At 27.8% G+C, this 25973-nt stretch overlaps 1 protein-coding gene across 1 annotated transcript in view; it reads right to left on the bottom strand.

The window, feature by feature from the left end:
- LOC111613770 (isoleucine--tRNA ligase, cytoplasmic-like) overlaps positions 1-25973 on the bottom strand; it is a 103984-nt gene that overhangs the window by 48894 nt on the left and 29117 nt on the right. Inside the window, exons 5-15 of the mRNA XM_023355115.1 lie at positions 23544-23678; positions 21169-21253; positions 16084-16209; positions 14912-14999; positions 14026-14086; positions 13829-13924; positions 8753-8890; positions 7567-7746; positions 6776-6904; positions 1362-1435; positions 1043-1237 (exon numbers count right to left, since the gene is read on the bottom strand). Of these exons, the coding sequence (XP_023210883.1) occupies positions 1043-1237; positions 1362-1435; positions 6776-6904; positions 7567-7746; positions 8753-8890; positions 13829-13924; positions 14026-14086; positions 14912-14999; positions 16084-16209; positions 21169-21253; positions 23544-23678 (1307 nt within the window). The remainder of the gene's footprint in view (positions 1-1042; positions 1238-1361; positions 1436-6775; positions 6905-7566; positions 7747-8752; positions 8891-13828; positions 13925-14025; positions 14087-14911; positions 15000-16083; positions 16210-21168; positions 21254-23543; positions 23679-25973) is intronic.

Genomic DNA, 25973 nt, shown 5'->3' with positions numbered 1-25973 from the left:
GGTATTCGTGGTCTTTGTGTGGGATCTGTACCTGTATATTTAGTGAGTGTTTCCTGAAATATAAGTGAGAGCGTATTAACTAATTCCATGTCTACGTTATCAGTGATGGATGAGGAAGTGCCTGTAGTACCATTAGTGGTAGTTGTTGTATGTGTGCTATTATCAATGCTTGTTGCTGGACTATCCTGACAGGTTACGTGATCTTCATTAATGTTAAGTGTTTCTGTTTGCTGATGTATTTGATCAGCAACCTGTTGTTTGATAAGTTCAAGTGTTGTTTGTGGGATAAGGTTGTTGTGTATAATTGTTCTTTTTTGATCAACAACCCTTTGTTCGGTGACAGTTAGGTGAGGGTATTTTTGTGTGAATCTATGGTGTAGTTGTTGTCTGTATGCTGTCTTGTTTGTTTAGAGTTTTGTGATTGCGTAGTAAGTACGGATGATAAACTCATTCACTTCTGTTGTCCATTTCATCCGTTGGCGTAGTTTTCCAGACTTTGTGGTCTGTAGATGATTTGCCACAGAAACACCAAAGGCTAGGTTTGTTCCTCACATCTGTTGAGGGCATTGCAGTAGCCATGCTTGGGCTGGCGCTGCTTTTGCCACCAGTAACCAAGGGAGACTATGGCCTATTTTTCGAACATGAGCCTCTGCCTAACCCACGAACGCGGACCTTTTTAACCCAGGCAACATCTGAGCCAGTATCACACTTTGATCTGGTTACTACCATGATAAATATCTCCACAGAATGTGGGTGTGGTCACTCTTAGTTTCATTTCTCCCCATAGACGTTACTGGCATGGGTGTCCCTACCAGGAGCTTGTGCTCCAGCCTGCATTGCTGTATGGTTCAGTAAAATTACTGGGCTCTCCCACCACAACCAGGTGGTGACCAAAGGAGAGTTATTATTATTATTATTATTGTAACAATAAAAGCAAAAGGTTTGGATATCTCTCTAAAATTGTGTTTACTTATGTAAATGTATTTTTAAAATTATTCAAGATATATATGTTAATATAATAATTTACTAAAGTTACATTTACCATCCTCTAGTTTGATCTACTCCTTCTGCTATAAAATCAGCTGGAAAATTTTCTTCAAATTCTTTTTTATTTTCAAAAGGATAATGCACTTGGGCATAAGGCATACTTCCACTTTCAAACCAACAGTCAAATACTTCTGATATACGACGAAGTACTCCCTTATTCATTTTTGATGGAATTGTAAGTTTATCAACTCTATAAACATTAAATTTTGTTACATCATTAAAAGTAATATTTTATTAATAATTATTTTAATAACTAAAAAAATAAAAAGTTTAAATTAAAAATAAAGAAACTTTATAAAATAATAATTTCTCACGTTTCTCTATGAAGATCATTTACTTTTTGACCACTTAACTTCTCAAGTTCACTTATAGAACCCACACAAACAATCTAAAAATTTAATAAATGTAAATTGACAGTTACTTTTGATGAAATCAATAAGTAATAATAATATGAAAACTCTCTTCCTTCTATCATATTATTAAAAATTATTATCAATAATAAATTTCTATGATAAATATAAAGAATTTTTAATGTTAAATATATTTGAAGAATTGGATATAAAGAAATATTCTGTATATAATACAAGCATCAAATCAAGATAATTTTATTCAGATATTTTATCATATAGTTTTTTGACATAAATTCTTGAAAATATTACTCACTATAAAAGTTCTATAATTTAAAATAAATGATAACAAAAACAGTTTAATAATAATTTTAATTTTTTAACCTGTATAAACCAAAAGTAAAAAACATGCAGTCTTTTATGACTTTTAGTGTAGCCTGATAAAATAAAAAACATCATAAGTTTATCAATTACTATACACACTAATAGTGTGATTGAGATTACAAGATAATCTCAATTTACTCTTTAACAACTTACTATTGAGACCTTAGTGAACAATTACTGCTGTTGGAAAAATGTTTTATTCTATAATATATTTCAAAGAATAAATTGAGATCACCCTGTAATCTCAACCATACTATTATAATGTTTATATTAATTGATACAAAAACACCCCTCAATGTTTCATAATAAGAACTGTTATTAGTAAGTACAGTCGACCCCCCTATAACGTACGTTCCTATAACGACAATTCCTATAACGTAGCGAAAAAATTGTAGAAACTTTCGTATAAAGTACCTCTTATAACGTCATTTCGCGACAAGATTGATAGAGTCTGGACCAATAGTGGATGAGCAGCCGAACTACTTTCCTCCGACCCTGCGCCACGCTACGGAGCGGCTAAATTGAGTTTGCTATCGTCTGTTTAGTATTATATATAAATTATATATAAATTAGGTACTGTACATATAATTATATATTAATTATATATAAATTAGGTACTGTATATATAATTATATATTAACTTAATTTATTGTAACTTTATTATAATTATATATATGCTTTCTGCCGCCTGGCAACACGCTACGGAGATTTTAGGCTAGTAAGTTGAGTTTATTATCGTCTGTACAGTATGTAAATTAGGTACCGTAAGTCTAATACAGCACTAATTTTATACATTTCTTGTGAAAGAAACACTTCTTATTCAACGGCCATAAAAATTATTTATATTAATGATGTCTCCAAAGGTCAAGTTATCTTTCTGCGATAAATTATTTATCAGATATCGCGGCCGCCGTTTCGTGTGCTGTTCCGCGACGAAGACAAGCTTTGAACAACGGGCGTAGTCGAACGGTACACACTCGGTAAGTAATCCTATAATTTTTTGTTTATAGCATAGTTTATACGGATTACTCCCAAAAAATTATACGTGTTTTGGAAATGTTGAGTCGAATTAGTCTAGAATCGGTTAATTTTATAGAAGAAAACTTTTCGAACAGCCTTAGTCCGTAAAGTTCCCACCTATCGGGCTGCGATTGGATCATGTATTTAATCATTCCTATAACGTAAAATTCGATTAGCGTGGAACGTATATAAGCGTTATAGGGGGGGTCTACTGTATTGCTTATGTTAAGTTTAATTATGTTGTCATGAATTTTAAGCTATTAAAGTATGTTTTCTGTTATTTTTTCAATAAAGTGATCTATATAAATATAATACATGTTTATTCAATCGTCAATATAGCATGCAACTTTCATTTTAAAAAGTTAATTTCTGATCTAGACAACTATTCTTTTCTAATTAAAAAAAAACTATTCTTTATGAAGTAAAACACCAACGTGACAAACTAAATTTAAAAATTAAAAAAACATTACAACTAGTTTTAACTAAACAAACCTAGTCACAATTAGTCATCATATAATAAATCTAGTTTTCAAAAATTTCCTAAAATTAAAATTATGCTAAAAAATATCTGGTTAAAATATCTTGCAATACTGTACATATCTTCAAAGTGAGCTAAAACAAATAAGTACTGTATTTCCTTGATTGGGCTGCAATTTGTAAAAATTGCAGATCTATAAATTCCCATTGTCTATCTGTCCTTCGTTAATCTTGATAAGACTTAAATGAAAGATGAGACCAGATATGGATAGTTTAGGAGCAGGAGGCCCTAATTAGCTATATACGAATGTCTGATGCAAACCAGAAGTCATGTTATTTCAATTCAAAAATTTTTCCTTGAAAGAATTAGATAATGATTGGCACAACTTCATTGCTAACAGGAAAAGTATGATGTACAGGGGCAAGGCACAACTAATTTGAGGTGGGGCATATATTTTAAATTAAATAAATTAAAAATATAATTAAAAATTGCCTGACAATGTCACAATAAATAAATGCTTGTTCTAAAGTACTTTTTTAGCCTATTTTTATTGTTCAAAATAGAGCTATCTTATATTTAATAACTGTCATTTTGGACTGTAATATATAATGATGCCATTGATATACATTTATGGTATCTTACTTTGCAATCCAAAACAACAATTAGCAGTCATCACAAGTAGACTATGTGCACCAATAAAAGCATCAGTAATTCTAGGAAACAAAAATAATAATTGTTTTTGTTAAGTATAAATTAATTTCTTTGGATTTAGACAAAAAATTAAGTGTGCTGATTTTAAATATAAACTCAAAAGTTTTTTTTATTATCTAAATCTTAATGTTTATTATTTTCTTAAAACTTCACTCTGCACTGAAGATAGCCAATGTTTTTAAAATACTTATAGTTATCAAACAACACATAAGGCATATGGAATTGGAAAAATGCATTCTCATATTTCTAAGAAAAAATATAACAGATATAATTTTAAGAATGAAGAAAGTATACTGTTTGCAGAGAGTACATTGCCTTAAATTTTACCTTCCATAAAGAAAAATCTTAAATTAAAAATTTCAAAAACTATACGATAATTCTTTTTCTTGTAAAATATATAACTTAATTGTTAGTATATAAAATTCTAGCAGATCCCACAATGCATCATTATCGCTCAAAATGTATCTCTTATAAATGTATAACACTTCCCCGCGATAAGAATTTCGAAAAATCCCTTAGTGAACATTCTCTTGACATATCCCATTAAAACACAATCAAAAACGCAAAAAACCGCATTTAAATAGTATAATAGAAGCTAAGTTCTTCACAGTAAACCTTAATTCTGTCCCTCTCCCCCACAAGGGGAATATCAAAAAATCCCTTTTTAATGTATATTCTGTTGACACACCTTATTAAAATGCAATCAAAAACACAAAAAACCACATATGAAATAGTATAAATAGAAGCAGAATTCTTCACGATAAGCCTTAATCCTGTCCATCTCCACTCCAGTGGGGGGAATTTCAACATGTGCGTATTCAAATGCAACGTTGTGTCAAAGTTTCAAAAGAATCGGTAGGAACAAATGAAATTACATTTTTATTTATATAGATAGATAGAAGATGATCTGCTTTAGTTCATCCTCACAGAAACACATAATGCCTCACAGAAAAGCAAATGTAGATTGTCGTACTCGCAGAGTTAGCGCCATCAGTTGGACTTAAAAGCCTTAATCCTAGATGATATCTTTTAATTTATATGAATGTTTAACAGAATAATATACAGCCTATGTCCACCCTGAAGTTCCATTCTAAATATTGGTGAAAGAATGTTTGAAATCAGATGAGTAGTTTCGGAGATTACCCCTACATCCAAACTTACAAACTTTACCTCTTTATAATATTAGTATAGATAATAAACTGGTAAAAAGTTTATTCTAGAAGATTCTCAAATATAAAAGATTTTGTTCACAATAGTCATAATTCACTAATTATGATAATAAGTAGAATCATATTTGTTGTTTTCAATGCTAGAAAATTGAGCTGAATAAAATTTATTCTTAAATCTAGTTTATTTAGTGTTTTAAAATAGAAGCAATATTAACTGATTTAATGGATGATTTTGAAAACAATTCTTTTCAAACTTTGCTTCAGAACAAATTAATTCAGTTCATAAGTAATTCTTTTTAAGCTTGTTCAATATTGTCAACTGGCATTGTTTACAAATATACAAATAAATATAGAGCTATTAAGCCAAAGTTTAGACTTCAATCGTCACATTAAATGGTTTAATGGTCCACTCAAGGAATGTTTAGCAAAAATTAAGTAACTTGTATTTGTTTATGTTAGTGACTTGTTTGTAAATAGAATTAAACTCTGCTGCATGTATTTTGTAAACACCCAAAACTCTGTCTTAAGTCTATGGCAGAATTTTCCATGATATTCCTAAAGGACATGATCTAATCAAAATTCCAAATAGCTTATGACATTCACCAACCTAAACTTGATGTCCATACCAAATTTGGTTGAGATCAATCAAGTAATTTTGGAGGAATTTTTTAAAAATCCAATGGCATCTGAGTGTAAAGAAATTAGCTTCACTCAGTCAGCTCAATAAATTCAAATTAAGATTTATGTAACCTAAACTAATTACCTTTTCTGTTTCAATTTATATCATAGCTAATAATCTACAATTCAAATTTAAATATTAATGAAAACAGATTATTTTTTTACCAAAATATATTGATATGTATTGTTTCAATACATTCATTATAAGTTTACGTACTTTCTTGACACAAAATCAATAACATTTTTTCATATAAAAAATAATTAGGACACAAGCATGATGTAGTTGTTACAATATTTTTTTATTAATAACAGTTTCAAATCATTAAAGCTTTTAATTTATTTACATTTTTACAAAATTTTATAATTTGCAAGTATTAATTATAAAATGTCTTAAGTTATTTTCCATTCCTTCTAATTATTTTACTGTTCCAGTTCATCAAATTTATCAGTATAGAGGTCATCTGTTATAGCTTTTTGTTTATTATGTGTTAATCTTTAAATAATAAAATAAAAACAGTTGACGAAATTAAAAGTGTAATGTATATTAGTATACTTACTTATTGTTAATAAGCTTTTACCTAGCAGTAGTTTCATTAACTTGAGATAATTAAACTATTCATCAGAAAAAAATTAAGTATTTCAAAAAGTCATCCAATTCCCAATTTTTCACATTATCTAGAAGCTCGTGTATGTTAGGCCATGTCATTAATGATAGTGAAAGATTAGTTATGTGCATTTGCCACAGCAATTATTTATAAATCAAAAGGTGCTTATATTTATGCCATTGGAAAATATTGTGAGTCAACTTTGACTCACAAATGAATTTTTTCAAGTCAGAATTTCCAAAAATTTCTTATGAAATTTGCAAGTAAACACAAGCACTGAAACTTGCAATTGCATTTTCAATAAAACTATATCTATATCTAAATATTTAAACTTACTTCTTCTTGATCCTCACTTATCCATAAAGGAATAGGAGTTCCCCAGTAACGATTTCTAGATATAGCCCAATCATGAGCATCTCTCAGCCAATTGGCAAATCTTTTTTCTTTTACAAAGTCTGGAACCCTAAAATTATTTTATTAATTTTAAATTAATATTAAAAAATTTGACTTTTATACAAAATTTACTCACAATAGTAAAAAACTCATTTTACCATAACTGTATTAATTTTGTTTAAAAACTATCATTCTAANGGCACACGTATTTGTAAAATCTAAGTGACTCGTACAACATGGAATTCATATAACACGGAATTATCTACAGTGTTATAGGGGGGGTCTACTGTACATCATAAAGTTGACTGGAATTGATGTTTATACTTGTTTAACAATATAAATATGATGTTTTTAAGGTTGAATTTTGGTTTTATTATATAAAATCTTGATTATTAATGCAATGAGTGATGACCCAGGCCTATGTCACAGAGTTGCAATATATACACACAGTCAAATTTCTATATAACAAAATTGCTAAATCCTAGAAAAAAAATTGCCAAAAGGAAATTTCATTATACAGAAATTACACATTTTGGTAAACAAAGTAAAATTTTAACATAAATTTGTTCATTATTTTATGCAATTTAAATTAATATAAACATAGTTTTAATTTTAAGTAAGTTTACATTTGTGTTAAAATACTTACAACTTAGTTTAACTACATTTTTGTAAAAAATTATAAGTTTTTGTTGTACAAAACAATTAAAAAAAATGTTCTTTGTAATATGCTTTACATTTATTAAGAGCATTAAAACTGCTTTATCTGCATCCATATAAATGCAGGTTCTAGCACATTTTCCTGTAGATCTTGCATCATTGGATAATTTCAAAACTGATTCACAGTTTCTTATTATGGTTGATAAACCACTCACAGGAATTCTAAACTTTGATACAATATCTTTCTTTTTTTGAGCCTTTATCAATTTCCCACAATACATAAATATTTTTATTAATGCTTAAACACTATATTAACAGTTCAAATTCTAACTGGATGACTTATTAAATGAAATAAAATCTCACTAACCTCAAAAATTAGTCCAGCAGTTGTCAAAATTATCACCTTTCTAACATTTTTTACATTCATTAATTGTAAATTGTTTATCTGTCAATGATGGCATTTGGACCTAACTTATCCCCTCTTCTTTACAACCAATAGCCAGGTGAGGACAGATTACATAGTGGTTTTAAAAGCTAATGACCAGTATTAACAAAGGAATGAAACATGAAAATGGCAATAAGAACCTAATAGCCATCTAACCAGAGCATATAAAAATTTTGATTTTGTTGCACTGATGATTAGAAAATTCTGTTCCCATAAATATCAGAAAACATTCATTGTACTGAATATTTTAATTCATATATAGGGAAAAGAAATAACGTAACTCATATTGAATTCTCATACATCAAGTACTCATAAAGTACTGTGTGTGTGTGTTGTGTGTGTGTGTGTGTGTGCGTGTGCACAATATTTCCTTGATTATTATTCAAATTTAATAATGATAAAATAATAATCTGAGACAATAATGAGTATAAATGAACTAAAAAATGTTCTTAATTATTAACATCTGTATTATTATGAACTCTGAAAAACAAATAAGTACAAAAGTAAGAGTATATTTTCATATATATATGAAAAATATGCTATTGCTGTAAGAATGGAAAATTATTTGTTAATTGAAAATTTTATCATTATATTTTATCATTTTCATTATATATATAATGAAAATGATAAAATTTTCAATTAACAAATAATTTTCCATTCCTACAGCAATAGCATTCTGATTCTTATTTTTATACAGACTATACCGACTATAACAAAATAATTTTTTTGTGAAATTTTTATTGTAACAAAGGTAATTAAAATGATTTTGCCAAAAAGTAAACAAATATTCTCATTTTATCTCATTTATTTCAATATTTTAAAGTTCTGCTTACTTTTACATACTGTCCAACAAAATCACTGACAGGCTCTATAAATCTTCCATTTGCATCTATTGGACATATCATTTCTTGATCTTTGGAAATAATACCGTTATTAAGGCAAACACGAAAGTCATCCTAAAAAAAATTGCAATTTAAGTACAATTAGATATATCTATTCAGTTGTAATAAAATAATGATTAAAAAATTTATGTTAAAAATATAACAGAAATAATATATAAGAATCAACTGATTTAATAATACTTCTGAGAGTAAAATCAAATGTTACCTTCAAAATATTTAATTTTATTAATGGTATAACATAAGAAAAGAAATAATTTTCAGTGTATGCTTATTTTATCATTATTTATGATACTCTTGATTTACTACTGTATTTCATGAAATGACTGGCATGCCAGTCTATCCAGGGGAGACCATGAAATCAGATATTTCCTTATGATAAAAAAAGCTGGCATGCCTGTTTAAGTGAGGTTATACATTCCTCTCTAGAGGACAAATTAAAAAAAAAAAAGTGTTTTTATTCTAAAACTGTCAGCATCACATCAAAAACTATAATTATATTTGATATTGACTCAGGATATCTTCAGTTTGGAGGTTAAGACTATTTACAAAAAATTAAAACATTTTTCAAATTCAAAACCTTCAAATTGAAGATATCCTGGATCAATATGAAGTATATTTGTATGCAAATGAAGTTGTGAATGCCCAAAACTACCACTAGAGGGCCAGAACCAGTTATTTAAAAAAGGCTAAGGCATGATAGCACAGTGAGAAAATGTAACCTCTATTTTTAATGTAAAAATGTTGAATCCTCTAATAAAAGGCCAACGTTTTATATCATTTTTAACTTTGTGTGAATTTTAATTATTTATTATTTGTCAATTTAATGAAGTTTTTCCACAAGCTGTTTAACTGTTACTTCTGTGGTTGTGTAAAGGATAAGAAAAGACTAGAAAAATCTTTTTAATTTTTTGTAAATAGTCTTAACCTTCAAACAACAATTATATATTTAATTTCTTCATTTTATCTTTTTTCTAACAAGTAAAATACTAATGGAATTCCAAAAGTGCATTTTTGTGTGTATTTTATTGTTATTTGATTCAAAAATGCAAAATTAAACATGTTCAATTTAGGAATTTAAACCAGTAAATTATCTCAACTTACATCAATTAACATCAGGTTTGTTTGAAATTTGAGAGAAAGGTGTTATTTTTAAGGTCAGGATAGATGGTCAGTGTATTCCACACTAACTACAACTACTGCCAATAAGTCATTAATTGTTTTATTGTCTTGTAAACAAAAACACTCTTCCTGATTTTAAGTCAGTCAAAGTACAATGTTATTATTTTATTGTACTGAAAATAATGTTTTCTTTGATGTTTAACTAATTAACAATTAGTTTTGTTAGATCTGATTAATTTTACATTTTAGTCCCAATTGTAGAATTTCGTCAGATGGCAATGTTACTAAAATTAAATAGTCTGTCCAAAATTGGTAACCACCATTTATTCACTTCTTGTGTTCCAGAATATGAACAATTGACAACCTGACCATTCTTTGTAGGCTGCTTGGCCATCAAGTTTAAAATCATTATTACTTTAAAAAAAAAAAAAAACAGAAAAATATCCAATTAAAATTACAAAGACTACATCTTCAAATTAATTTTAGTAAAATTGTCATCCAATGAAATTCTATCAATACAATTGAAACTTTTGCAAAGATTCGTCACCAGGGGAAGCTACAATAATCTACATTTACCAGTGCATTTTCCTCAGTAGATATAAAGCCTGAAAATCCTCAGATGGAAAGAAAAACAAAGACGTCTGTAAGATCCGCCAGTTCCAATTTTAACTTTGTAATTTTAATTGGATATTTTTCTGTATTTTTTTAAAGAAATGATGTTTTTAAACTTGATAGTCAAGTAGCCTACAAAGAAAGGTCAGTTCATGAATTGTTTGTATTCTGGAACACAAGTGAATAAATGGTGGTTACCAATTTTGGACAGACTGTCTTCAAATTAATTTTTTTATTTTAGTCCCAGTTTAACCAGCATGCCAGAAACCCCAATGATTCTGCTTTTATGTGGTATACCAGTCTTTCAGCGAACATACAGTATGAACAGTTATATATATTAATAACTTAAGTATATAATTTATACCAATAAGTATAACTTATTAAATTATTGATAATTAGTTTCTATACCAGCAATGACAAACCTTTCTCCAAAGATGAGTCAAAACTGAATTTGAAATTTATAAACTCCAAACTGCAGTCAAATATTTAATTTGAGTAAGCCATATGTTACGATATTTTATTAAAAAACTTTTTATATTTTCAATTATTATAGAATGGCAAAAAACTTAATTTTGAGGGTAGTGATGGATTTTATAAAAAGTTGTAAATGCTAATAACAAGTAAAATCTTCATTAAGTTTGACTCTACTGGAGATACACACGACCCCCTTTATCTCCCCTCCTCCTCAACCGTTAATCACCAAAATTTAATAGCAATACTCCCCTAGTACACTCACCTTCCTGCAAAATTTCAGAAATTCTCAATCAAAAGCACAGGAGTTATTAAACTTCAAAGCAGGAGAACAAATTTATGCCCCACCCACACCCACACACATCCATACATGCAAATTATTTTGCATTTCTTGATGTTTCAAGATATCCTGAGTAAGGGTGCACCGATTAATTGGTAAGTAATCGGTAATCGGCCGCTTAGCCAATTAATCGGTATCGGCCATTCCCTCCGATTAATCGGTTTCGATAATCGGCCAATTTTACATTTTGGTATTTTTGTTAGAATGTTATGTACAATGCTAGTAATAAAAACTAATAAATTTCTGTTATATATTTATTATTTATTACATGACAAACTGAATATTAAAAAAATTTTACAATTCAAATTATTCCTTTTATCGATACATATTATTAGTATAATATAACGTATAATATAAAGTTTAAACTTTACATAAGAAAAAGTATTGAATAGGTTAAGAAGAAAAATTAAATTTTTATTTGTTTCATAAGTTTAAAGTTTAAACATATAAAACAAATAAAAATTTAATATTTAAACTGTAAAACCCTTAAATTGTAATGCAAAAACATGAGAATTTCATCATTTTCAGGGCATAACCTATTTTTTGCCGGCTCATAAATGTTACCTCCAGTGCTGAAAATTTTTTCACTTTCAATGGAAGATGCTGAGGCACTTAAATATTTCATAGCTATTTTGCTCAAATTAGGGATAAATGTAAATATGTTTCTAATTCTTGATCGAAACGTTTGTTCGTCTCTTTCGTTTTTTTTTTTTTTTTTTAAAAACATGCTATTCTTCATTCTTTCGTTTACCAGAAGCTAATTCATCAAATAAATCAGAAAAACTTAGAAATTCACCTCCATCTTGATCACCTCCAGAAGTAGAAGCTTCAGAATTTAATTCTTATTGAGATTTCCTCTAGCATATCCTCTTTTTGAAATTTCATTTTGAATCTAATAAAAATGACAAGCATAAAGACTTGTTTTCTATATATGCTGAAAATCTTTTTTTATTGGATTTTCTAGTTCTTCTGTTGTGGTATTAATGCCACTAAAGGAACTACTGATCTTTGCTTTTGATAAGAATAATTTCAGAGTCTCTATTGTGGGAATTATTGAAGATGAAGTGGCTTCTCGTTTGCTGGCTTTCCACAGTAATTTCTTTGAATGGTTTTACAAGTAGAACAATTTTTTCAACGAGAGACCACTGATATGGGCTCAACGTAGGAATTTTATTATCTATAGCATATGTGACAAGGGCCTTTTGCTGTTCCAACATGTAGTATGTAGAATTCCAGCGAGTAGGAACATCTTGAATTAATTTGTGTTTCTGCAAACCTAACTTTTCTTGCAAACCTTCCAATTTGATTACAGCTACAGCAGAATGATTAAAATGTGTGACAATATTTCTATTAACTGTGATTATACTTTTCACATCTTGTTTAGAAAATATGCATTCGTTTAGTGTCAGCTGCAGCGTATGTATAAAGCATGATAATGCTTCTAAGTTGCAATTCCTAATTCCAGCTACCATATTCGCTGCAGAATCTCTTAGTACTAAGAATATCTTATCACTTGTCAACTTATACTGTTCAAGAACAATTTTTAACTGTTCACTGATTCGTGTAGCTGTGTGGGAACCTTCAAAGGAAACAATTTGCAAAACAGCTCTTTCCTGCTGAAAATCATCCTTCAACCAGTGGGCTGTTACACTTAAAAAAGGAGAATTGTTTGTAGTTGCTGTCCAAATATCAGTGGTTAAAGAAATATATTTTGTTTCAGTTAAACACAGAAACACTTCAGCTTTTTAAAACAATGTCGAAGTTTCCATGCGTCAACAATTAAGTGTTGAGATTTATTTTATAAACAAAGGAAGATATTGTTGATTTTGTGAGGATATTCAATCGTCTCTTGTTTACCTGACCCGAGGGAGATGGAAATACCAGGTGGAGAAAAATGGGTTTTTTCCACATTATAATTAACTGTATAATTAACTCCAGGATCTCACACTATTAATGCAATAAATTATTATCACTAATCGGCCGATTAATCGGTAATCGACCATTTTGCTTATCGGTGCATCCTTAATCCTGAGTCCAAAAATGTAAAAATCTTAAGGTTATTTTTTGACTGATTACCATACTTTCCCTCTGTTATTTATAATGGAGCCAGGAAAGTAAAAAAATTGCAAATTTTACAAAGTTTTTAATCTATACCAGGAGAATAACAATAAATTCTCTGTAGGTGTAAGAATAAAGCAAACTGTTTATCAGTATTAAACTTGTTTATTTACAAAGTATTTAATTAAAAATGTGTAATTTTGACATTTTAAAACATCATCTTCAGGTTGAGCAAATACCATTTGAATTATAATTTTTAAAAACTGGTTTAAAAAAACTCTTTTTTTAAATTGTAATTCAAATGCTATACAACTGGTATAACAGTGTAATAATTTTAAAAATTTATTACATATTAAAATAAAACTATTTTCTACTTAAAATTTAAAAATTACTTCTCCAAAATATGGTGCTTGATGTACCACACCAGTACCACTTTCTTCTGTTACATAACTATCACAAAGAACTTGAAATGCCCCTTTCTCTTTTAACTGAAATATAAAAAAATCTCACATAAAATAGAAAATTTTTAATTATTCATAACTAACATCACAAAATGTAGAATATTTTAACACACAAATATTTTACTTACATGGGAAAAATACTGGAAAAGAGGTTCATATCTTTTACCCTTTAATACTTCTCCTTTGAAGCTAAATTATTATTAATCAAACTTTAAAAATTTTATAAAATAAATTTAAAATTCTTAATTGTAGATATTAAATGCTTGATTAATTTCCATGTAAAAATTTATAAATTATATTTTATATTTTTAAAAATAAATGATTAAAATCAAAAACATTAAAAATAAATGTGTTTGTTTTGTTGAAACAGTATATGTTTTTATGCCAATTTAACAATATTTTTACATTTCTGAAGATAAAGTCTGTCCAAAAAGGAACCACCATTTATTTATCTCATGTTCCAGACTACACACTTTCTTGGCGACTGACCTTTCTTTTTAGGCTACTGGTTGCCAGAAGTTAAAAAAGTCTTTTTAAAAAAACAAAAAATATATCCAATTAAAATTACAAGAATTTATAAAAAAGAACTGGTGACATATAGACTTCTTTCTTGCTTCCATCCATACCTTCTTGGGGTGTTACGGCTTTTATCTATTGGAAATGAGTGCTGGAAAATGTAAATTTTAAAAAAGCTGCCCCCTGCTGACATTTTTTGGACAGACTTTATCTTCAGAAACTTAATAATTGCCATTCAGACAAAAATTTACAATATTTTTACAATTTTAACAAGAAAATGTAAAAATAATGTTACATAATGTAAATGATTTTTACATTTTCTTATTAAAAAATGAAATATGAAAATGTGACATTAAAACATATAGTATGTTGACAAAATAAACAAACCTATAGTAATGTTTAATAATTAGAATAAACTATAAAATTGTGCTTAAAAATTAACATTCATACTGAAATTTCTTGATACAGACAAATGTAAAAAAAATCTATATAACTAACCTTTCTAAAACAGTGTATTCCTCTGGTTTTTTATAAAGTGCTTCTAATCTTGCTTCCATCATAATATATATCTTATTCACTGAATTATCTGAAATAAAAATACATATTTATAACACACTTTATTGACTTCTAGCAGTGGGTTTAATACAATAAAAACATTTTCAACCTAATCATAGATTTTTCTTCAGTTAGAATCTACAGAAATGAAACAAACTAATAAATTGAGTATAAAACTAGCATTTTAAAATTAAAAGAAAAAATACAAATTAGAAATTTGAAAGTTTTAAATTTAAATGAACACAATATAAAATTAAAATTTAAAAACAAATATTTGATTACCAACATTTAAATTTCCAAAATTTAATAGAAAAATTTTTTTAATTTTTAAGCTAAAACAAAGTTGTTTTAGTGTACATAGAAATGATAAACCAAAGGAAAATCATACCACTGCACCAGGAATCTATCCTATCCCACCGGAAGATCAATGTTATAAATGAAAGCTTACATACATGAGATCCACTGCTGGAAACCTGAATGCAAGGCTTAAGCATATAAATATATAATTAACAGAAACATAAATAGCACAGTCTTAATGAACTAGCCAGGCAGCAGATATACAGGTTGTGCGGGAAGTTGCAACAATAATCCAACCTAATAGAAATTCTGACAATCTCTGTCACTTGGAAATGACAGAAATATTTAAAGCTCATATAAGACAAGAATGCATTAATTTTACAAATGCAAACAGTCTATCCATAACTTAGAAATGTAATTTTTGAAACTTAAACTTTAATACTTATATTAGTTATGAACTGTTTTTTATTTTACAAATTTTATAATATTTTTTTCATTAAATTTTTAAAATTTAAATGTTGGTAATTGAATATTTATATTTACACTTATATTTTATATTTTACATTTATTGTGTTCATTTAAATTTAGAACTTTCAAATGTGTAATTTGTATTTTGTTCTTTTTTAATTTTAAAAGGCTAGTTTCTTACTCAATTTATTAGTTTCTTTCATTTCTGCAGATTCTAACTTAAGAAAACCAATGATTATGTCAAAAACATTTTTATTGTATTAAATCCAGTGCTAGAGGTCAATAAGGTGTTTTTGTACCACATATTTATAACATTCAAAAAATTTTATTTTTGTACTCTAAAATATTACCTCTAATTTTAACATAAATCATCTCAGGATTAACACACACTGATAAATTACTAGGTAAAGTCCAAGGTGTGGTTGTCCATGCAATCAAACTTTCTTCTGTTCCATCAATAGGGAAGCTCACAAAAACTAAATATAAATAATAGCATTTTAATTTATAACTTTGTAATTTAAGCATACATAATAAATAGAGAAAACAAAAATAACTTTTGTAAATATAATTAAGCTCACAAATGAAGTGAGAGATCCAACTTTACACCAAATACCATTATGAGACAAAAAATTTATTAAAGTAAGAATTCTGAATAATTTTAACAAGCACAACATTTTACTACTTTTGGTAATATATTATACTTATTTTGTCAAATAAGAAGCATTGTGTTTAGATAAATTATTATTAAAAAAATCCAAAAAACTGATATTTTCTCTACAATTATTAAAAACAAAATTCTAATATTTAACCTTAACCTATGTAAAGTAACTATAACTTATACAGTAGAATATGCTTATTGTATTGACTTTGATACTTTCTAATACTGATAAAAATGTTGGAATGACAATATTAAGAAGATAAAAGACTATAGTAAATGCTAACTCTGGTTTTATTGGCCAACATAAAAAAGGTTTATTAAAACATTAAAACAATTTAAAAATGTATAATCTAAAGATATACTAATTATAATTTATTATTTATTAATAGTAATTCATCCATTGTTATTTTTAAAACAATGTATTAGGAAAAAATCCTTCTTATTCTTAGAGTTTTCCTTGCCATTATACAGGTTATTATACACAGACAAGAATACAGCATAAACAATTACTGAACTTTTGCAAATAATCTGAACAGAGAATAAAGAAATATTGTCATATTTGTTGTGCAATTAAAATTTTCACTATTTTAGGAAGCCTCCTAATTAACTTCTAATTGAAAGTTAATAATTTCAGAAAAACAGCTTTCAGGTCATCTTACAGAATAGTTATTCTTACAGAAATATTGGGTTGTTCGGAAACTTAGTTAGTTTTTTTCTGTGGAAAAAAAACGATATTTTTATAATAAATAAATATTTTATTGAATTATTTATTGACCATTTTGGTCAAATATCTGTTATCATCGTTTCTGGTAGTAGCATGATTTCACATTCATAAAAGTTTTGATCGTTGCTTACAAAAAACTGATCCAAGTGATTTTTGACATTGTCATTTCAAGTAAATGTCTTACAGTTAAAAAAAAAAAATTTGTATACATCGGAACAAGTAATAATCTGAGGGTACTCTATCTGGCAAATATGGTTGGTGTGATAGCACGTCCCATCTAAGTTATAACAGTTTCTGACGAGTGTTACCAAACTTGTGTGAAATTTGACATTATCATGGTAAAACACTATACCTGTTTTGTTGATCAGTTCTGGCCGTCTTTTCTGTTTGATGATATTATTCAATTTGTTTACTCGATGGTGGTACACTTTCGAATCAATTGTTAAATTGTCTGGTAAAAGCTCCAAAAAAAAATTCCCTAAAATCCCACCAAAGAGAGCATCTCTCTTTAAGAACATGTGGAACCCATATATCAAGCTTTGAAATGAAACCAATTTGTTTCACGTATCATAAACAGTTCAATTTGACAAATTTAATCTCTTAGTGATTTCACGTGTTGTTATTTGGCAGTTTGCTTCCATCAGTACCTTTATTCTGTTTTCATTGGCTTCAACTGGCCATCCAGAACGTGGTGCATCTTCAATATTGAAATTGCCAGAACGAAATTTTGTAAACCAGTTTTGGCACTGTCATTCTGTCAATACATCTTCTCCATACATGTCACACAGTTTTTTTCTCACATGAACAAAAGAGCAAAATATGCGAAAAATGCTGCTTTCCATCTTCCTTATTTGATTGGACACAAAAAATAAATGATTGCACAAAATCAAACAAAATTTTTTACAAATAAGCCTTAAAATGCCAGCTGTCGAAATATATAATGATAATACGGTTTAGAATAAAAATGGTGGAAAAAATATGACTAATCCATCTAGCGGTAAAAAAGTACGAACACTTTCCAAACAACCTAATAGTATCAAAACTTTCTGTACTACTGAAATAACATGACTACTTTCTGTAAGAACAATAATTCTTAACAAGTACAACTACCATTAACAATATCTTTATTCATTGGGCTACAATTTGAAAAAACTGTAGTCTTATAAATTTCCACTGTTGTCCATCCATCTATCCACCTTTCTTTAACCTCGAGAAGAGTTAGATACATAAAAGATGAGACCAGATATGAAACCTTAGGGGCAAGAGGCCATAATTAACTACATATGAACTTCCAATGAAAACTATAAATCATGTTATTTCAATTCAAACATTTTTCCCTGAAAGGTGTTAAATATATGACCAGCACAACTCTATTGTTAAAGGAAAAGTATGATGTACAGAGGCAAGTCACTACTAATTTAAGGTAGAAAGCATATATTTTAAATTAAATAAATTAAAAATATGATTAAAAATTGCAACCTGGCATTTTGACGATGTCACAATAAATAATTGCTTGTTTCAATTAGAAAATTACATACAGACTCTATACTATTAATAGAACTGAATGAATAAAAAAAAAAAACTAAATTAAGACTAAGAATAAAAAAAATTAAAATGGATGTATTTATTATAACTACCATATCTTTATATGAAGAGATTCTCATATAAGGTAAGATCCATTAATACAAAGATATTTTTTTAAAAATGTGGCTGCAATAATCATGAAATAATTAATAATTTGTCATCATTTTCATTTGTTAAGTGGAAAGAAATAATAAAACACCATCATAAAATTTGTATAGAAAGTTTTAAATCTCTTATTTAAAAAAATATAAAATTGTTTCAATAATTTTAAATATTTTTACTGACTAAATATTTAAAAATTGGGTTTGATCAAAAAGAATTTATATTACCTGCTGGATCAATAACTTCTTTGTAATTTTGCCCAGATTCAAAATTTGATAAAGGTGTATTACATCCAGTTGAATATGGCATAACCTATTTATTGATTAATACATTTAGTTAATTAAAGATATATAATTACAAAGACTTTTAAAATTTAATAATTCAAAATTTATAAATATGTTTCATTAAGAAATACAATTATAAAATAAGGTCCTTCTTTTTTACATAAGACTTTAAAAAATATTGAATTTATATTATCTAAAATAAAATACAGTCATATATTTTGTTTTATAACTTTATCATATTTTAATATTGTAAAGATTCATAAAAGAATTTTATTCCAATCAATATTATAATATGATATAGTTGATGGCTATCAACTATAACAGCTGTCAAATATAATATTTTATAATAATAACTGAATATCAGTTGTATAATTTTACAATATTAGAGGATCTGAGGAGCTAAGCAACAGCAAGCTGATGCTCAGCTCCTCAGATCTATTCTGAGGGAACATTGATTTGAGTCTAGATCANGAGTGTTACCAAACTTGTGTGAAATTTGACATTATCATGGTAAAACACTATACCTGTTTTGTTGATCAGTTCTGGCCGTCTTTTCTGTTTGATGATATTATTCAATTTGTTTACTCGATGGTGGTACACTTTCGAATCAATTGTTAAATTGTCTGGTAAAAGCTCCAAAAAAAAATTCCCTAAAATCCCACCAAAGAGAGCATCTCTCTTTAAGAACATGTGGAACCCATATATCAAGCTTTGAAATGAAACCAATTTGTTTCACGTATCATAAACAGTTCAATTTGACAAATTTAATCTCTTAGTGATTTCACGTGTTGTTATTTGGCAGTTTGCTTCCATCAGTACCTTTATTCTGTTTTCATTGGCTTCAACTGGCCATCCAGAACGTGGTGCATCTTCAATATTGAAATTGCCAGAACGAAATTTTGTAAACCAGTTTTGGCACTGTCATTCTGTCAATACATCTTCTCCATACATGTCACACAGTTTTTTTCTCACATGAACAAAAGAGCAAAATATGCGAAAAATGCTGCTTTCCATCTTCCTTATTTGATTGGACACAAAAAATAAATGATTGCACAAAATCAAACAAAATTTTTTACAAATAAGCCTTAAAATGCCAGCTGTCGAAATATATAATGATAATACGGTTTAGAATAAAAATGGTGGAAAAAATATGACTAATCCATCTAGCGGTAAAAAAGTACGAACACTTTCCAAACAACCTAATAGTATCAAAACTTTCTGTACTACTGAAATAACATGACTACTTTCTGTAAGAACAATAATTCTTAACAAGTACAACTACCATTAACAATATCTTTATTCATTGGGCTACAATTTGAAAAAACTGTAGTCTTATAAATTTCCACTGTTGTCCATCCATCTATCCACCTTTCTTTAACCTCGAGAAGAGTTAGATACATAAAAGATGAGACCAGATATGAAACCTTAGGGGCAAGAGGCCATAATTAACTACATATGAACTTCCAATGAAAACTATAAATCATGTTATTTCAATTCAAACATTTTTCCCTGAAAGGTGTTAAATAGATGACCAGCACAACTCTATTGTTAAAGGAAAAGTATGATGTACAGAGGCAAGTCACTACTAATTTAAGGTAGAAAGCATATATTTTAAATTAAATAAATTAAAAATATGATTAAAAATTGCAACCTGGCATTTTGACGATGTCACAATAAATAATTGCTTGTTTCAATTAGAAAATTACATACAGACTCTATACTATTAATAGAACTGAATGAATAAAAAAAAAACTAAATTAAGACTAAGAATAAAAAAAATTAAAATGGATGTATTTATTATAACTACCATATCTTTATATGAAGAGATTCTCATATAAGGTAAGATCCATTAATACAAAGATATTTTTTTAAAAATGTGGCTGCAATAATCATGAAATAATTAATAATTTGTCATCATTTTCATTTGTTAAGTGGAAAGAAATAATAAAACACCATCATAAAATTTGTATAGAAAGTTTTAAATCTCTTATTTAAAAAAATATAAAATTGTTTCAATAATTTTAAATATTTTTACTGACTAAATATTTAAAAATTGGGTTTGATCAAAAAGAATTTATATTACCTGCTGGATCAATAACTTCTTTGTAATTTTGCCCAGATTCAAAATTTGATAAAGGTGTATTACATCCAGTTGAATATGGCATAACCTATTTATTGATTAATACATTTAGTTAATTAAAGATATATAATTACAAAGACTTTTAAAATTTAATAATTCAAAATTTATAAATATGTTTCATTAAGAAATACAATTATAAAATAAGGTCCTTCTTTTTTACATAAGACTTTAAAAAATATTGAATTTATATTATCTAAAATAAAATACAGTCATATATTTTGTTTTATAACTTTATCATATTTTAATATTGTAAAGATTCATAAAAGAATTTTATTCCAATCAATATTATAATATGATATAGTTGATGGCTATCAACTATAACAGCTGTCAAATATAATATTTTATAATAATAACTGAATATCAGTTGTATAATTTTACAATATTAGAGGATCTGAGGAGCTAAGCAACAGCAAGCTGATGCTCAGCTCCTCAGATCTATTCTGAGGGAACATTGATTTGAGTCTAGATCAGAAACATCAAGAATTTTACAGGCATTGCATTTCAGATATGTCAAGCTGCATCTGTCACCAGCCAACATCCCAATTATGGGCCTAGTCAAACTCATAATGGATATAATTAAGAGATTCTTTGATATAAAAATAAAATATAAAAAGTACAATAAATGTTTCTCATAACTGAAGTTTCTATATTAATAACAGTTAAAGATAACTTTTCAATTATAAAAACATTGCTTTTTCTGTTTCAAAATATATAACAAATAATATTCTTAGAATAATAACATTTAATTTGTCTTCAATGTCAAAATTATTATTTTATGAATGTAATATTCTAAGGATCTGTATATGATAATTAGGCATTTTAATCATGAATAATAGATGATCATTATCATTAAACTCATTAAACTCATACAGGTAAACACAATAAAATCTAAGACCAAATCAAAGAAAAATTTGCTATAATTGATCAATTTAGAATTGTTTTTTTATACATTCAGAATATATAACATATTGAAAAATATGTAAAAGAGTTATAGTTTTATTTAAAAAATTTTTTAATTAAAACTATAACTCCTTTTTTTAAGTACAGGTAGCCCTCGGTTTACACCGGCTCAATTTATGCCAATTCACAACAACACTGATGCGCAATTTGCCGTTTGCAGTGTAATTCCCTGATTTTCCCTATGCCAGACTGATTTTCATTTCAGTGTTGATGTATTTACCGAGCCTCAACATTGTACATTCATTAAAACAAAGATTTTTATTGAATATATTTATTTTTTCTGTTTAATATTATTGGGTATGTATACATTTGCATTAAATTAATATTAAAATACCAAACGTTTAGGTACCCACAAGTCAAGTTATCAAACTTAATAGTCCAATAAATGGCGTTCGAATCCATAGTGCCAACGAATGTATCCCATATCAGTTCGTTCAGGAAAACACCTTATGACGCAGTAGCACTTCCAGTGATCACAAACTATTGTTAGTGAGACAAATCTACTTCTCATTGGCCAGAAAATATCTATCTCTCCTTAGCCACCTTGAATTTTCCTGCTCAAACTGACCTTATATATGCTCCCGGCAACCGGTGGTAGACCAATCAGTGTCTCCACTTGTCTGTAGCTTTACGTCGGGTTAATGTATTCTTTCAACTATGGAAAGTTTGATGGATGAACTTTGTGAGTTAGACAATGATTGGGAGCGAAATTCAAATGTAAAAAGGAGCGTCATCGCATCCATTCGACCATATTCCAAAATTCTCAATGAAAGAAAACAAAAATGTAAACAATTAAAGATGGATACTTTTTTCCAAAAAATGTAAGAAATCCGAAACTAAAATATTTTAATAAAAACATTTCACTTTATTTTATGATAAAATACATTTTAAAAATTAAATTTATATGTATTTTGTATTATACTGTACTAATAAACAAAATTATTTGCTTATTTTTCACTTATGTAGAACCTAACCCTGTACCTCATGGTTCATTTTACGCTGATTCGATTTGCGCTGGCTTTTGTAGGAATGGAACTGCGGCATAAACTGAGGGCTACCTGTATTGGCTTGTCCCAATAAACATTTTTAGACTGTTTTGCACTATTTTGCAGAGGTGTAGCCTCTAATAAAAAGTTGTCTCTGCAATGAAATACTGTTGTTCCTGGTAATTGAACATGGTAGAAAAATGAAGATGTTTTAGTCTCTTCTATATATTTTTCAAATGTGTAAAATTTGTCAGCCATTTTTTAAATGAAAATATAACATATTAATTTTACTTTTTAATTTATGCCATAATATTTTATTATTAATGTGGTTTATGTTATTATATAACAAATTATAAATTTTAAAAAACTTACCTTTACACCTCTATATACCAATCCTTTATTGTAGAGTTCTTTAAAAACCCACCAAACACTTTCCATAAAAGAAGGATAAAGAGTTTTATAATCATTGTCAAAATCTATCCATCTACCTATTCTTCCAACTATTTCCTATTCATTAAATTGTAAAAATTTAAATACAGTTGTAAGATTTTTAAATTTTCATCTTGATTAATTCTTACTCTTAATCCAGATATCAAAACTCTAACATTTAATTTTATATCTTTTTAAAATATTTATAGTATTTTTATATTTGATCTTTAATTTTAATGGAAAATAAAAAAAACCTATCTAAAAAATTTCAGAAAATTTTCTTGCTAATAAAAACATATTTAATTCAGTTAGTTTATCTTCATGAGTAAAGAACTACAAAATATTAACATACACTTTAAAGAAAATTAATAAAAATTTTTATCAATAATATATTATTCTAAATTTGACAAAAATATATAAAATTTCATATATGTTTACTTTATATGAGTATAAAAAAACAAGTACAAATTTTACATCACACAGCTTCAAACTACATTTGCTAAAAGGAACAACAAACCTAAGTAATACACCTTAGCCTAAGTGATATATTTTATTTAGAAATTTATTAAAAATAATGACATATTTTCTCTAAGCTGTGCATATTTACATATGTAAAATGATTTATAAATTCTGTGATCACAGAATTTATAAGCCATTTTACTGTATTACATTTTTCTGTATACGTAGATAGAATTAATATAAAAAGATGTATATACATTTTTGGCATACTCTACAAATTTATTCTTTAGAAGAAATAAAATTTGTACTTTGGAAAAAATAATAATAAAATTACTTTTTGAATTTTATATTTTCTTTTAATCATTTGATACATAAAAGTTTTGCTTTCAAAATCATTAACAAATTCAAAAAATAATTTAAATCAGAACTTATCAAATATACAGGTAACCCCTGTATAACACGGCACTTCTATAGCACGGATTTACTTTAACACAGTTCAAGAATTGGGAACATCCCTCATATAGCACGGTTCTTTTATAGCACGGGTTCACTCTAACAGTTTGGGAATTGGGTAAAATCCTCGTACAACATAAAATGTAACGAAGGGTGAGTTCTTTTATACCTCTGCGTAACTCAGAACGAGCATTCTAATTGTTTTCGTGGCTACTTTGAATTCTCTTTCAATAAATAATCCATTTAATGATTAAATTATACAATTGGCACCCTTCTTTTGCCTCTAAAAGCTGATTTTAGAATTATAGATTCCTCCAAACGATACTATCGAGAGTGCGGGCGCTGCCATCTTCCTTTCACCGTCGTTCCTAACTGCCTACAAACAGCAGCGCATTCCCATTGCAGAGAGACCACTATTAACGAACACACCCACAAACTGTTACCAGTTGATGATGCTCACACTGAGATCATCATATAAAATGAATAATCCTCTGGTAAAATATTTACTTAAATAATAAGTAAGTATTTTACCTATGAAAAAAATGAATAATAAATCCGATTTAAATAAGGATTTAACAATATGTTTTTTTAATTTTTGGAACCTAACCCCCTTTTTGCACTAGTTATTTGTTTCGTATAACACGGATTCTCATAGCACACTATTTTGTAATGTAACTCCCATGTTATACAGGGGTTACCTGTTATTTCAAAAAACTGGATACTTAATTATATAACACTCACCAAATAAACCATTACCAGTTCATAACCAACATAAATAACAGAAAAATTCTTTCTACGAATGTTTTCATCTATATGTAATAGACATCCTCAGATATTGATGATATCGAACTAACGGCTAGTAGAATAGAATGTTTTTGAAAGTTCCATTTAACTACATAATTCGAATACGTTGCATTAAAATTGAAAATATGTAAAATATTTAAAACATATATTTAAAACGAATAAATAATTGATTTCACGTAGATCATGACGTAAATATCCTCCATAATTTAAAATATCTTTGATGCGCATCTCATTCATTGGGATCTAATTCAAATATGGCACGCCATGCTGCGGAAAGCATATCGGTTTCTTGAAACTAATACCGACCCCTTTTTTAATTGCCTTATATATCTCCAGCGATTCGAGGTACTTGAGTTGTGCCTTATCCGATACTTTGTGTAGCAATTTAGCGTTTTGTAGATCAACATGAACGTCCTCATTATTCGCATATGTCACTAGTGCCGTTGTGGTCAGCTTTTTTCTTATCGAGTATACATGTTCTTTCATCCTCATGGCGAGACCTCTTGAGGTTGCTCCAATGTATGTTAAAGCATGGTTAACCTGATGATCTTGAAGAGGAACCGCATAAACCCCTGGAGAGTTAGAATCTTCTATACAGTTTTTGTCATTTCTGATAAGAGAGAAGACTGTAGGAGAGCGTCGATATGCTAGGGATCT

This window comes from Centruroides sculpturatus, unplaced genomic scaffold (assembly GCF_000671375.1).
Source record: "Centruroides sculpturatus isolate CEXI.00-Female unplaced genomic scaffold, Cexi_2.0 scaffold1468, whole genome shotgun sequence".
Lineage (NCBI taxonomy): Eukaryota > Metazoa > Arthropoda > Arachnida > Scorpiones > Buthidae > Centruroides > Centruroides sculpturatus.
Note: the sequence above shows the minus strand (reverse complement) of the source record. Positions and strands in the feature narration are given on the sequence as shown.